The following is a 14,795-nucleotide window of genomic DNA, read 5'->3' as shown; positions in this document are numbered from 1 at the left end:
CGAAGGGTAAGCGCAGAGAGGCTTTCCACCGCTGCCACCAGCTTCCAAGCATACGATTAACCCCAAATGACACGACGGATTGAAGTGGGTTTAGAATAGTCAACACACCGTTTAGATCCGGAGCCGAGACGGCGATGGCGCGACGTTCTCTCGCGTCGTTAACTAGCCACGCGATGTAGGCTCGGGCGTTTGCTCTGTAGTCTTACTTTCTTCGCTTGCGTTAAAACCTGATTCGATCAAAGTTGAAGCGACCATTCGCCTGTAATGGGGTGCGGTGCTAGAGTCACTAAGCTGTATATCCGCTTCTGGAAGGCCACACAAACGTGCGACCACAACAGCAACAGGCCATGGGCAGACACTTGGAACGCCCAAAGCCACTGCGACGGGTGATCAGCACAGGATTACTTGCTACTGAGTACCAATAGTTCGGAACCCTAGTTAAGATATCACGATCTTAGGGTTCCATGCCATGCGAACGATGCTACAACGAATGACAAGCCTTGAATACTCAGCGGGCTGTAATCATGCTTGACTGATAGCGCTGTGCGCCATCGTACACCAAGTCGTGCGAGCTCGGGAGCCAAATTTGGGCTCGTTACGATCGTACACCTCGCATTGCGAATGCATAGTTCCGAGGAGAAGACTTCGAGTGTGGGCGGCATGGCCCGTTACAGGGCTTAAGTGCCATGTTGATTATGGACCGCCGCCGGCCGGGCTCACCGTGAGGGAGCAGCGAGGCGTGAGAGGTTATTCGTTGGCGTCGGTCTCGCCTATGCACGCGCAACCCCGCAAGCAAGCCACGGACCCAATTAGGAGGGTGAAAACACCGGCCAGATGGTTGATCATCCTTCCCGCGCACCGTGAGCCGTGCCATGCTGTGTTGGGACGCGACACACATGACGGCCCGAAAGCGAACAAGGATGCGGAGTAAACGTACGAGGAGTTCTGCTGTCGCTGCCCGCGCATGCTTTTCTCGTCACCCATGCGTGTGTCCAGACCGTGGCTTCGGCTGATAGATTACCTTCCACGAGCAGAGCCTCATGATCATCGCAACCCTGCTGCAGCATGCGCATGGCTGGATCCCAATCTCTCAGGCCTCTGAGTGTCGGGACAGATACTGGAGATGTCCACGCAGTGCGGAGAAGTGGTAACTGCCGGATTTCTCAAGATAGTCGGGAATGGAAGAGAGCTGACCGCGTATCTTCATTCCTCAATGGAAGCGCCCACAATACAGTTTGTTGTTCTTGAGTGCGCCCTATCGTTGGCTTGCGCAACGGAGCCTGCTAATCGTGTCGCTGGGCTTGACTGTGACTGCTATCCAGCGAGCACGGCTACGGTACCAGAAGGTTTTGCTTGCCTGGCGCCGCCCCGTATCTGCAGGCTGAAGCGGCTGCCTCATGGTGCACATGGGCGCCCTAGGCTGGCGAGTTTCCGCCGTCGCAGTGGGGTTGAGGGGGTTGAGAGGGCTAAGGCCGAGCAGACCCTGACCAAAAGTGATCAGACCACCTGGCATCTGAGCAAAAGCAATTCTGCGCTGCGAGGGGCACTTGTGGGACCACGAGATAGCAGAGCTAATCTCTCCTTCTTTGACACGGTACGTCGCTGGAGGACGAGCCGGCGAAGGACTTGATTGGCGCCAACCTTGGAGTCCTCCTTTAGTACGCTGACACGTTCTGGCCCCCATTCTTCGCCAACCCCAGTCCTGCAGGAGAGTATCAAACCAAGCGACATTCACTCCACATGCGCGCGCGAGCCCATAGGGTGATGAAGAGTCTTGGCTGTGAGGGTCCAGGGTGCCTGCACATGGACCGATGTTGTCCTCCTTGGTGATCCGGCATACGATATCAGAGTGTCTGCTCGCCGACCACTCTATAGACCTTCGCTCACAAGGGTACTATTTCGAGAGCGGTTGTCCTCTGAGCGTGGCTTTGGATCGACAGGATCAGCGGGATCGAAGGATGCGCTGTGCGTGTCGCCGCCCTCCCAGGGCACAGCATATCGACCAGTGCGTTATCGTTCTATGCGGAGTACGTGAAGACAGATGTAATGCAGAGGGAATATAGCAGAGATCCATGGATGTAGTTGAAGTAGAGTTGATGTGGAGCGAAGGGTCCCAACACGTCGGGTCGCCTTCAGCCCTGGTGGAGCAAGGTACGAATGAGGCAATTGCGCCTAGTGCTCGAACGCCGTTTTCATCGAGGCTACGGAGACTACTCTGCCGACATTGCTCGTATCGCATCGTAGTCGAGGTATGTTTTGTGCACGTTTCTGCTGTGGGAATTGAGGTACCTACTGACCTCAATGGATATGACGTATTCGATGGGCCCACACGGAATCTTCGCTTCCGAATAAAGTTGGCAACCACGGAGTGTCAACAACACGTCTAAACAACAAGTCGCATGATACGTTCAGAAGAATGCGCGCCGACCTTTCGTTCCAATACTTCTAAAATGTTGTCGCATTGCGACAATGATTGCGTCGCATTTGGGCTACCAGACCCTGTCGGGGAACTGTGATCTTCCCCGGCAATCACTTGACAGCGCGGCACGAGAATGATCATCCACCAAACTTCGACATTATCCGAAGTGAAGTATATTGGTTCACAGCATGGATTCAAGATATGAGCGTATTAGTAATGAAAACAAGTTGCAAATTTCTATCGTGGTAATGCATACACATATTAATTATGGATATCAACGCTGAATTACTTCGTATCAAAGCCCGGGTATCGAAAACAACAAACGCCCATTGGAAACGAAAGAGATATTGTCTGACCGTCGAAGATACCCTGGCTCGACTATTCCATCGCACCGACCTCAGTACTGGCGTTAATTGACGAATAACGAAGCGCAAGGGTTGGCTTGCACCGGTAGCCGTCAATGTGGCGAAGTGGTTCATGCTGTCGAGTGTTTTGCAAGAGGTCATCCAGACCCATCGGTCTGTTTCTTACTTCCGCTTATGATGATGTCTTTATATTTCTCGCGTAGGATGGCGCCTGCATCTTTTTCTGCCTTCTTCACGTCCCTCCCAGACCAGTCATTCTTCCAGCAGCTAATCGCTGTGTACAGCTTGAGCCAGGAATGGTAGTATCCGAACAAAGGGTAAGCCGGAATGACAAAAAACAAGAGGAAGTCCAGAGGATGCTCTCGAAACCATCGCCAGGTCTTGATGAGCTTAGTCGCCCATATAGCCAGGATCAGGCAGACAAGTCGTGCGTTGCCATTTGAGGAATTCTGATACAGTCCGGATCGCCAAAAGTTGAAGATGGCCAGACCATCCCAGAAGACCGCGAAGTTGTACATCCACGGGAAGTACACTGTCCACACTCCGATAGGCCATTTCCACCAGATGGTTCGATCCGAAAAGAGCGCGATGGGATTTTGACGGAAAGTTGTGCGACTCCAGCGCTCGCATTGATCCACATACTTGAAAATCTCCACGCTTCCCAACCTCGTCATCATAGTGGCCTCTGGCGAAGATTGGACCTTGATGTTCCATCCATGGTTGATGACCCACCGCGTAATGAAGTTGTCATCGTCCGCAAGGAGGGGCCCGATACCTTTGTTGGTTAGACCTTTTCCTTCGAAAATTTTGAGGAGGTAGCCAGCGGGTGATATGTGCCAGCTTTTGAGGTAGCTCAACCACTCGGAGACCCACGTAAGGACGTATTCCTCCACGAACTCTGCCCTGAATTTGAGATCTTTTGTTATAGCGGTCAAGATGGCGAGCGTACGACCGGAAATGGCAAATACGGCGCCATCACCAGCATTTGATGCCCTGATCTCATAGCTATGGCGATCAAGATACTGCGCACCAACGGTGTTCCAAAAGCCAGAGCGATACCAGCTTAACCAAAACCGTATGCGACTTTTTCCGTTGTGTGCGTCTTCGATGTGAGAAGGGCGTATGTATTGCACCCGCTTGCGTGTTCCAACGAGACCAACTTTTGGATCGTTAAAAGCTGGTAGAGTCGCTTCCAAGAATTTCGGATGCCATACAGCAGTGTCATCGACCATGATAGTGATATCTGTATCTACCATCCCGATAGCTGTATCAGTCTGCTTGCGCTTGTTGGATTCAACGATGTTTTTGTACTCAATCTCTGTTTCATCTTTCCAATTGAATATTGGCACCACGGCATCCCATATCTTTTCGTAGCCGCTGTCTCCTTTTGTGAAGGCTTCTTTTACGGCTTCAACCTTCCGCTCGACAAGATCTCTCGCTTGTTCATTGTTTGCAACAAAAATAAGCCGCCCAGGCTTGTTCCGAAGGATTCCTTCAACCATCAATGCGAAGACCGGGTTGTTCAGGAGGCCGACTGTGGGTACAATCACTGTACAATGTTCTGGCTTGAACTTCAAGTCATTGTACGGCACGTCGGCTGCCTTGTATTGAGTATAGAAGAATCGGGTAACGATAGCGCGCCAGTATCGAAAGACTATCAAGGCCGAGAACCAGAGGAGACCTTTGTCTCTGACCGACATGCTCTTGTTGATCGTAACATGGAGGAGTAACATCGGTACGATATGGAGGAGGTTCCATAACACATTGGGCTTTTCTCCAGGCGTGTTCTTTCGATTCGACTCTTCGTCTCTCATCGTGTAGTAGACTATCCAAAAGGACCAGACTCCTAGTATTAGGAGGTTGAATAAGCTGTAGGGACGCCACCACGATGTATTCGAACCAAAATTAGGGTTTTCTTCTAGCATCCACAGCCATGCAGCCCAGCCCGCAGATATGGCCCCGAAGATTTTGGCAAGTTTGTGCATATTCTCCGTAACACTCGGATCGGGAGACGTGGGTGGACTGGGAGAAGGCGTGTCACTCGTAGGATTCGCATCCGTAGACGTGGGCGGGCTGAATGAAGCCATATTGCTTGTATCGTGGCTGTAGTTCTGGTTGCAGTTTCTCACTTGTTGCGTTCTGCTGTTGTGTGAGAAGTAAACACCTGCAGAAGTTCGTTCATATAGTCTAACAGAGTCATTGTACCACCAGGAGTAATGAGTGAAAGTCGCGGGCCATAGCGTTTGATGAGTCCATCACAGCGCCCTCAATGACTGACATTATGGGTTCTCTCCGCAAGTGCAAAAGGGTGAACTGCCACCACGCTGATAACGGTGTGACTGACATCGGTAAACACCTATGTGAGTGTACACTGCACAGTTATTTGGCAGTGAAACAGTCTGTACTTCGAGTAGAATCGAATCTATCGCATCCTTGACTGATCTATTAAGTTGATGTGTTCATTTTGGTATATTGGTGTTGATAGACATCTCTTGTTTACATAATAGTGAGTACCTTGATCAAAGCCACAGTAAGGTTGGCTGGAGATTTCCATGAGATATTCGATCTAGTGTGTATGTCAGCGAAAGTGTTCATCAGTACACATTCCCGCTATCCACCACGCGAATATCAGGCGGACAAAATGCCTCTACGAAGCTTTGAGTCGCTATACGTGGACGCTGACGAGTTATTCATGGAAGATGCGGTTGCCATGTTCCCCGCAGGACTCTTTAGGTATGCATAGATCGAACTATACTCACGAGTCATCCAACACCTGAGCATCGAGCGCTCAAGATGCTACAACAGCACGTCCCTCAATCGTGAGCAAGAACACTATAGCATATATGTAACGGATATAGCCAAGATTCAGCGCATCTTCCAAGGTATGTTCACTGCGCATGACTGATTCAGTGTTCCAAATCAGATATTAAAGTATCTAAATTGCAATCACGAGTCCTGCTAAGGATTATTGACGTGTGTATGCTTCACTAAGGTTGACTCATTTTCTTTGCCTTCCATACCTCGTGCGCACGTTAACCTGTATATACTTATAGAACATATGCGTCATGCAGCCCTCGCCATACTTGGCAATCATGATGCAGAACTCAATACTTAAGTCCATCATACACATAGCGCAGAAGTTATGGTGACTGGTTACTTGCGCAAGGATGGACGGTCACTTATCTCAGCCATAAGCGATACCAACTGCCAAATGCTTCAATAGAAATGACTGGTGTCCATGCCTTCATTGGTAGACATTCTATTGGATGCAACAGGAAGCACAGATATGTGTCTAACAGCGGGAGGGTCATATCATTTCTTTGTCCCATCAAGCCGTGCGTGAAGACGTGCCGTGTCCCAACACAGTGGCGTGTTTACTCGCCAATAGCAGTGATCTCAGTACACCTGACTCCTGAATGATAATAGGAGCGTTCAGATAGCAACTTGGCTCCAGCTTTGACGATGACATCTACTCTCCGTGCAGATACTGACGACAGCATCTATGCTCACGGGAAAGCCGCTGCCGCACTTGCGGCTGCAACCGACACCGAGACTCAGCAGCTTCTCCTGCTCCCAGAGCGCACCTAGCTTTCTCTTCCCAACGATTTGATTGTTGTTGACTCACGAGAAGGTAGTCAACAAGTCCGTTGAGCGGTGAAGGACTGTCGCAGGAGACCAGAGGACCAGGCGCTTCGCACTCTTAGTCGACACAAGCAGTGCTACCTCAAACCACGCGAGCTCCCCGCATGTGCGATGATAATCCGGGGTCGAGACTCAGACACCGATGAACCCACCGTAGAAAGCACTTGTGTGGCGTGGGAACAAGCCAGTGTGACCTTCAACATCAGATGCCTCGTCCATGGGGATAAACCTTGCGGGGTCTGTACCACGACGCACCTAAAACTCATCTAAATCTCGTCCTTACCGTTCACAAGTCGACTTTCCTTCGTCCCGAGACTCTCTGGAATGTTTCTAGTTCTGGAGTGCAGATGTGGTCGGGCAAAACAGGCAGTCGCGGGGTGAAAGCGCTATTCCCGAAAGAACCTCGGGAAGGTATGTCGACGCGCCACGTGAACGTCTGGAGAAGGGAAACAGTGACCTTGGCCGCACCCGACTCCTTTTCAGACGCATTTCTGTTTGTCACATTTCACATCTCGATGTTGCTTTTTCCCCGTTTTGCTGTCGCTTCGCGATGCGGTTCGCGGGAACAAGACCAGTTTGATGAACTGGCGATGGCTCTCCACCACTCACGAGCCCCAGAAGCCGTTTACCAGCAAAACTACTGAAACCGCCCAACGACCAGCGAGTCTAACCGCCACTACCTCTACCACGAGGCTACAAGTGTCTAGACTCCCATCATGCGGCACGTCCACGTTTTCTGGGGTCAATTTCGAACTGCTCAACTAGGCGAATTACCCGCGAACCGCTCGAACCTTGCACCTTCGTCCCTACAAGTGCTGCAACATCGCGAGGCTTTTGTCCCTAATCTGATCATCGCGCCCAATGGCATGTGTATACAGCGAGCCAGTAGGTCATGCAATCTCCAACGAGGATCCCCCTCTGCTAAGTGCAGCCGACCTAGATGCATCTTCGACGGTGAGCAAGGGGTATGGAAGCATGCGCATCTTCGTCGCGACGAAGATGCGCATGGCTATAAGTATATCACAGAATCCCGGTTTTGATATCTGTTCGTACGACAATACATCTTGATCACACATACGATACCATGTCTTTCAAGTCTCTCCTCCTATCTCTCCCGATCCTGTGGCGTGGTGCCACTGCACTACCAGCCGGACCTGGCTTTTGGGCTAATGGCTCATCCTATGTCTATTCCTCAGACGATATTCATGCCTCGGCTGCATACAACTTGATCGACACGTACGATGCCAGTAACTGGGTGAACAAGTTCGACGTCCAGGATATCGGTGATCCTACACGTATGTGCACTGGCAAAACGTTATGTCACTTATGTCTAACAAACATTTAGATGGCTTTGTAGACTACGTCAACGGGCAACAAGCTCAACAGCTTGGTTTGCTCAAGACGCAAAACGGTCAAGTTTACATGGGTGTAGACTCTACGACGCACCTTGACCCCAACGGTCCTGGTCGAAAGAGTGTACGCGTGCAGAGCAAGACCGCCTACAACCGCGCGCTTGTGATTGCAGACTTTGCACACGTGCCCGGTAGTGCATGTGGCTCGTGGCCCGCCTTGTAAGTTCCTCACCTGCCTGTAATATCGGCTTCATGCTGTGCAAGACTAACGGTGTACTTGCAGTTGGATGGTCGGTCCCAACTGGCCTAATCAAGGCGAGATCGACATCTACGAAGGTGTTCACAAGGCCCCCACCAACCAAGTCACCCTTCATACATCTCCTGGCTGCAACCCAGGGATCGGCTCAGGGGGTGAAACAGGAAGCCGCGGAGGCGGGGACTGCGGTGCCGGCGGCGGCTTCAACGGCTGCGGCATCTCTGCCAACAACCCCGTCACATACGGTTCACAGTTCAATGCCAACGGCGGTGGTGTATACGCCACACTATGGACAGACGGTGGAATCAAGGTGTGGTACTTTGCCACCCGCGACATCCCCGCAAACATCCGGAGCGGAAACCCCGATCCCGGAACGTGGGGTACCCCGATCGCGAACTTCGGTGGAGGATGTGATTACAATGCCAAGTTCAGAGACTTGAACATCGTGTTCGACATTACCTTCTGTGGAGACTGGGCGGGTGGCGTTTGGGGCTCGAACTCATGCTCCCAGCTTAACCCCAGTTGTAATGCTTATGTGGCGAACCAGCCCCAGGCTTTTGGTGATGTAAGTCTTCCTCGTCTGGCGTTGTTGGGAAAAAATATACTAACAGTGACTAGACGTACTGGCTCATCAACTCCGTGAAGGTCTACAGCGTCTAGACACTCACGAATCCGCCTTTTTTTCTCATACTCCAGCTTTGCCTAGATGGCAACCCCATTCGTTCAATGTAAATACCCTTTCTTTTCACTCTTCTTGCTTTGAAGGATCACGCATTTTGGACAATCGCTCTATACCACTTTCGTCTTTACCCAACTCTTCGACTTGTATATACCTACCTTCTATCGGATATCCCATAGTTTTTACTGCGCATCAATAGCTTGCTTCAACGCTTCAACTTCCCCTTTCTGCCACTCGGTGACCTTGCCCTGCCACTTTTCTCCCTTGCCGCCTCCTTTCGCCGCGCTCACAACCTCCTTCACCTTCGCCGCCATCTTCTCAACCAAGTCAGGTTTGCCAAACACGACGATGGATCCAGAGCTCTTGACCTCGCCCGAAGACAAGACAATGACAGCCTCTCGCTCTTTGACAATTTCCTTAACTTCGAAGAGCACAAGGTTGATGAAGTCAAGACCATCTGTTGCGCGATGCATAAAGGCCGTATCGTGGCTTTGTAGGTAGTTCTTTATGCGATCACCCTCGAATGCTGCTATCTCAGCTAGTAATTTCTTCTCCTTCTTCTGCCCTTCAGAAATTTGGTCGCTCATTCTCTGTACTTTTGCCGCAACATCCGCAGGCGCCGACCCGGATGACAAAGACACAGCGATGGAGCGAAGACCGTTGATAGACTCCGTAGCCATCTTGATCGCGCGATCTCCAGCCGTGAAGAAGAGCCGGCAATTGGTGCCTCGTACCGACTGCATGTGGTGCAGCATTATGACATTGATGTGCGACGAGTTCTGCAAATGTGTCCCACAGCAAGCGTTGTAGTCCATATTCCCAATCCTGATAAACCTGACAACACCTTTCTCTTTATCGTAGTCTTCAGGTAGGCTATCGCTTCCCTTGCCTTCTGGTGTTTCTACAGTGATGGGCATGCTCTCCCTAATCTTGGCATTGCAATTCTTCTGGATAGTTTGGAGTTCTTCTTCAGATGGTTTCCGTGGTAGTTCTACGTAGTTCATTTCTCCAGGCTGACCCATGCTCCAGCCGAGCGTAGGCAGGTCCATGGAGTCCATGACGGCTGAGAGGAGATGTTGGCCAGTGTGTTGTTGCATGAGGTCCCAGCGGCGGGCGAAATCGACCGTTTGACGGACTGGTGTTCCAGGCTCGAGAGGTGTGGGAGAAAAGTGGATGCAGCGGAGACCGTGACGTTGTATACTTCTTATCGGTACTTCCTCCCCCTTTTCGTCTTTCAGTTTTGTAAGGACACCATAGTCTGTATGTTGGCCACCACCTTCCGGGAATAACACTGAGTCCGCAAGCTCGATAAGCCATGTCTTGCCGGATGCTGCATCTCCGTTTTCAAAATCTTTGGTGGGGTCTGTGGACTTCTTCGTTTTCGACTTGCCATTCTGTTGTGAGGACTTTGGTGGCACGTATTCTTCGCAGGATACTACCTCCGTCTCGAGTGTTTGGAGATAAGAATCCTTTTGGCATTGCAAAGCACCAACAATGGCGGGAGTAGGGGCTGCAGTCACGCCCATAGTGACAAAGCTGTAAGATCGATATGTGGGTTGAGGACGTTGGATGGACGATGGAGTATGACTCGACGTCAAGAGCACTCTGGAGCGAAAGATAGAGAAGCCGAGGGAAATAGTGCGTTTAGTCAGAGCATTGACTACAGACATGGAACGTCACTACTTGAAGGGCTTTCAATATGTATGGTCCCGCCAAGATACAAATTAGATGTTTGAATTTCTCTTCTGACAGCATCGTCGTCAATCCACGTTAAGAAAATGCGGATGGAGATAGAGTGGCTGTATTGAGACTAGACTGCAATGGGACTAGCGTCTTCCCGACCGATCAACGCGCTCCAGGGCTTCCCAGGTGCCCGCCACGATACCACTCTGCACTGTACATCATCGCGTCGCGCGACGAACACGGCCTTCGAAACATTGTCCCTACTTTTTGGCGTATTCATGGCGACGGTGAACGCGATGGGAACGATGGCGGGGCCTGCACACCCACCGCTTCACGGTTTAGAAGCGATGATGACGTACTTGAAGCCAAAAGTCGCGAAGCTTTCGAAAGGCTTTGTTGATCACTACTAATGAACAGACTGCTGACCTCCCTCTTTAAAATGTCGCGACCGAAGAAGCCCACGCATGCAGCCGTAACGCGATTCGTCGAGACGTTCCTACCGCCAAAGGAAAACGATGTCCAGCGACTCTACCACACGCCGCGAAACCCTCGATACGACCCTGAGACCGCCGTGGTTGAGCAGATCGTATTGAGTGTTACCCCTACACCAGGGGTATACTCGTTGATCGGCTACCCACTAGACGAGAGCACCATTGGCGCAACGACGCTCCTCCCAAGAATATACCCCCGGCCCCCGCGAACACTATGCTTTCTGCACCGGCCTTTCCAACTCGACAGGCGCAGCGTGCGCAAAGGAACACTTGTACTTTCGAGCCATACATCTTTCGACGAAGTCCTCACTGTTGGATGGAACACGGTGCTGGCGGAGCGCCTGGGCATGGCGACGGCGGACTGCCTCTGCGTGCAAGGCTACAAAGGAGATCCAGAGAGAAAGATTGGAATCTTTGGTCAGGTCTCTAAATCTCTGGATGCAGTCCTGAGCCAAGTACAGGATGAGTTTGGAGCATCGGAGCTCGCGCACGAAGGATCCTCGGACGAGATACGCATCATTGCGATCATGAACGCCTTCAACGAGGACGAGGTGCATCGCGTGTTGGCAATGGCTCAGGAGCGTGGGTGGATAACGGAGGGTGAAGACGGTGGACACTTGCTTTACCTGACTGGTCAACCCAGAGTCAGTGGCATGGAAGCAGCCAAAGCGCTGGGCATGTCAGTAGCCTGCGTAGGACATCGGCAAGGGGAAGATTGGGGCATTCGCTTCCTCGGCCAAGAGCTTAGGAAAGCGTTCCCTGGTGCGCGTGTAGAAGAAGTGTATGAGGAGGAGATACCCGTTGTAAGAGAGAAGAAAGTGCCTGTAACACAAGATACCGCGCCGCAATGAGTCACCTGGCAGATAGTTCGAACGAACCGTCAGCTGGTTCCGACTGCCTCTTACCTTACATTCCGGTCTTTTACCACAAGTGCTGCCCTCATGCCGTTTCCGTGCAAACGGGGGAGTCGCGGTGAGGCGCACCTTCCCATCTTTAAAGACAGCGGTAGCCTCGCGTGCTCCAACTCCCACGTCTTGAGCCACTTCTTCCACCATCTCCCCCACGCTGTCACTTTGTTCCCAATCGTTTGAATTGACCTCATTAATTCCTTTGGGGTTTGGCACTGCAACTGCGCTTCTCAGGATGCCCTTTCCTTATTTTGACAACATCAGCACGGACTTCACCGGTGTATGGACAAGCCCACGAAAGCGAAGGGCACCATCATCTGAGCAAGAGGTTTTGGAATTGCCTCCACCGAAGCGCAAGTCGAGCGCGGCATCATGTCCTCACTCCATGACCATTGTCCGAGCTACCAGGCAACTGTCCGCAGAGAAGGCGCAGTGTTCAATCTGTCTCGAAGACTACCTCAGCACCCCCGACGGCCGCGAGAAGGTGATACCAGTCAAGATTGGCTGTTCTCATATTTTCTGCCGAGAATGTATTGAGACGCACCTCTCCTCGAGTACGAAGTGCCCACTACCTTGGTGCGATGCGCACCTTCCCTTACGACCAGATGCGTGCGAGTTGTGCGCAGCATGGGCGCGAGAGAATGCGGCTGCTGAATCACTTGTAGTGACAGTACGTGCTAGAGAGATGCTCGGTAGTATCAAGGATGCCCTTCGACAGCTCGCTCAAGACGACGAAACCTATACACTACCAAAGCAAGCAGAGAAACGACTCCTCGCTCACGTTCGTACCACCCTGAAGCGATACGAATGGCAGTTTCATACAGGTATCGACCTTGCTGAGCTGCTGGATCCTTTCTTGCTCGCCATCAACATCGCAGATGCGCGCAAGCACTATGGCTCAGAGCTCAGCGCACCCAAACTCGAGCATACCCAATTCCCACCCCGCGAACACGATCCTGACGATTACCCACCCGACGAAGAACCCTGGATTGCGGCCTTCTTCAGGCAATGGGCGTTGGACTACGAGAAGGAGAATGGAGAATTGAAGGAGGGCTGGGGCGTCTGGTCGATGAAAGCAGATGATGAGGCAAGTTGGGAATGGCCATACAAGCGGATACAAGCACACAAAACTGGCAGTGATGGTCGTGTCGAATATCTTGTCAAATGGGTAGGGCAGCGTCACTTGGCGTCTTGGGTCAAGAGGGAGCAGCTGGTTGCTGAGGCTCACGACATCTACGACAAGGCGCACGGGGTATCTCATCGCTTAGAGGTGATTGAGAGGCGTGATTGAGGTTCTCCTCCCAGCCCTGGCTGTGCGATGACATCCACATGACGGGTAGCGAGTGGTGTGTTTGATGAACATTCTGCACTTTTATCGTTTTCGATGTCTTGACTACCATTTCGATCAAAATTGGACACGACGGAAACTCTGTCGCGCTACATGCCTACAAGAGAGCCATACTATACGAACCACTACTACATACTCTATGTAGGTATCTCCGCATGCTTGTGTACTCTTCATACACACGATTTCGATGCTGTGTAGGCGGCAGCCAACACCAACTCTAATCTGCTCTAGTGTCGTGTTACCCTGCGATGACGTGGTTTTGACTAGTAACAAGGTTTACTTTTCCATCTAGACTCCTTGCTCAATGTACTCGAGTCATTGTGCGGCTACTCGCATGTCGTTCCTTCCAGCCGTGAGTCGCTGTCGTCTAGGAAGGATCGTAATAACATCGCACTCAGAAGTTATACAACCTGTCAAATTTTCGAGTTCCCTATCGTAGAATCGATGTAGAATCCCAGGGTCTAGTGTACCAACGTAGCGGATTGGCCGTCTTCTTGAACATCTACGAATCCCTCAGTCTGCAAGACTTCGGCTGAATACACGGCGTCGTAAATACGACGTATATCGAACTAGCATTGTAATTGTGTCGACTTAAGAGCGCGCTGAGGGTGTCTAGCCTCCGATTGGAAAACAATGACGACGGTGCTAGAGGCCGAGAAGCAACGTTTCGGCACCGTCTACTACTACTGCGTCTATTCCAGCCCGTTCTTTTCGGCACAGTCCGATGCACTACCGGAACGTCTTCGACTACTACATTCACGCTTTCCAAATAATTCCTTGGGTTCAGCCTCACCGATCATCCGATATGAAGACACCTAGACGGGCCTGCTAAGCTAACAGCGCCTCTAATATTGAGCATACGACTCTTGATTTGTCGACCGGCATTCCCTGCGCTAATTTGTTTTGGTGACCGTGCTTGAACGTTGATGAGGTACCTCTGCAAGCCTCGTCAAGGAAAAGGTTACGGCGCCCTTGCACTCCGAGAATTGCGTGTCGCACATTGACCTTTGCTCTTTGCCGTTGCTGCCTGTGGTCTCCAGAGGTGCCCAACGGCTTTTCGTCTCGAGTTTCAGCCCATCTTCTCATCTCGGATCCCGCCCCGCACCCGGCCGTCGCCTGGTTTCTCCTCCAGGGCTGCTACCCGTTTCACCCACAGGAACGCCTCCAGCTTTCGAGTGCTGCAGCTGCACCGACGGCGCTCGACGTTAGAGACGCCCAACATTGTTCCCTTGCTAGCGACCTGCAGGCACCTGAGACTGACGATTTACGCCAAGCCTCTAGGCTGCATCCGGGATAGAGCGCTCCACAGAACCTCGCTCAGGCTTGCTGTCATCTCTGTATCGCGCGGGCCCTGAAGTTCAGCAAGACGACGCGTTGTCTTCCTTCTCTGCATACGTCTACCCTTCCCCTGGGTCTCATCTTCCCCGCTCCTAAGTGTGGCCTCCTAAGTGTGGCGCTCACCCTCAAGTAAGACCTGTCTTCCTTTTATAAGCTTGCACCCCTCACTCTCTTTCGTCTCGACAACTTTCAGCCACTGCTGCGTGCAGCCAATATCAACATGTATCCCAATCCTCCGCCTGCAAAAGCTGGATTTTTTTCCTTGTCCTACTATAAGGCGCATTCGTACCACCGTAGCAAGTCGCACTACCTGC

General features: G+C 51.7%; 5 protein-coding genes across 5 annotated transcripts; 3 read left to right on the top strand and 2 right to left on the bottom strand.

Moving 5' to 3' along the window:
• Nucleotides 1-2,921: 2,921 nt before the first annotated feature.
• J4E90_006589 (uncharacterized protein) lies at nucleotides 2,922-4,517 on the bottom strand (the record flags this gene model as incomplete). The annotated part of the gene is made up of 1 exon (XM_051436134.1): nucleotides 2,922-4,517. One exon carries the CDS (start codon nucleotides 4,515-4,517, stop codon nucleotides 2,922-2,924), a length of 1,596 nt encoding a protein of 531 aa, XP_051289928.1.
• Nucleotides 4,518-7,510: 2,993 nt separating this feature from the next.
• On the top strand, nucleotides 7,511-8,694 carry J4E90_006588 (uncharacterized protein; the record flags this gene model as incomplete). The annotated part of the gene is made up of 4 exons (XM_051436133.1): nucleotides 7,511-7,721; nucleotides 7,772-7,997; nucleotides 8,062-8,599; nucleotides 8,653-8,694. The coding sequence occupies 4 exons, from the start codon at nucleotides 7,511-7,513 to the stop codon at nucleotides 8,692-8,694; spliced, it is 1,017 nt and encodes a 338-aa protein (XP_051289927.1).
• A 201-nt stretch (nucleotides 8,695-8,895) lies between these two features.
• On the bottom strand, nucleotides 8,896-10,239 carry J4E90_006587 (uncharacterized protein; the record flags this gene model as incomplete). The annotated part of the gene is made up of 1 exon (XM_051436132.1): nucleotides 8,896-10,239. One exon carries the CDS (start codon nucleotides 10,237-10,239, stop codon nucleotides 8,896-8,898), a length of 1,344 nt encoding a protein of 447 aa, XP_051289926.1.
• Nucleotides 10,240-10,835: 596 nt separating this feature from the next.
• Nucleotides 10,836-11,738, top strand: J4E90_006586 (uncharacterized protein; the record flags this gene model as incomplete). The annotated part of the gene is made up of 1 exon (XM_051436131.1): nucleotides 10,836-11,738. One exon carries the CDS (start codon nucleotides 10,836-10,838, stop codon nucleotides 11,736-11,738), a length of 903 nt encoding a protein of 300 aa, XP_051289925.1.
• A 662-nt stretch (nucleotides 11,739-12,400) lies between these two features.
• Nucleotides 12,401-13,086, top strand: J4E90_006585 (uncharacterized protein; the record flags this gene model as incomplete). Its single annotated transcript, XM_051436130.1, is given in 2 exon segments — nucleotides 12,401-12,404; nucleotides 12,422-13,086. The coding sequence occupies 2 exon segments, from the start codon at nucleotides 12,401-12,403 to the stop codon at nucleotides 13,084-13,086; spliced, it is 669 nt and encodes a 222-aa protein (XP_051289924.1).
• Nucleotides 13,087-14,795: the final 1,709 nt, after the last annotated feature.

This window comes from Alternaria incomplexa, assembly GCF_024043165.1.
Source record: "Alternaria incomplexa strain BMP 0042 chromosome Unknown scaffold_9, whole genome shotgun sequence".
NCBI classification, from domain to species: domain Eukaryota; kingdom Fungi; phylum Ascomycota; class Dothideomycetes; order Pleosporales; family Pleosporaceae; genus Alternaria; species Alternaria incomplexa.
Note: the sequence above shows the minus strand (reverse complement) of the source record. Positions and strands in the feature narration are given on the sequence as shown.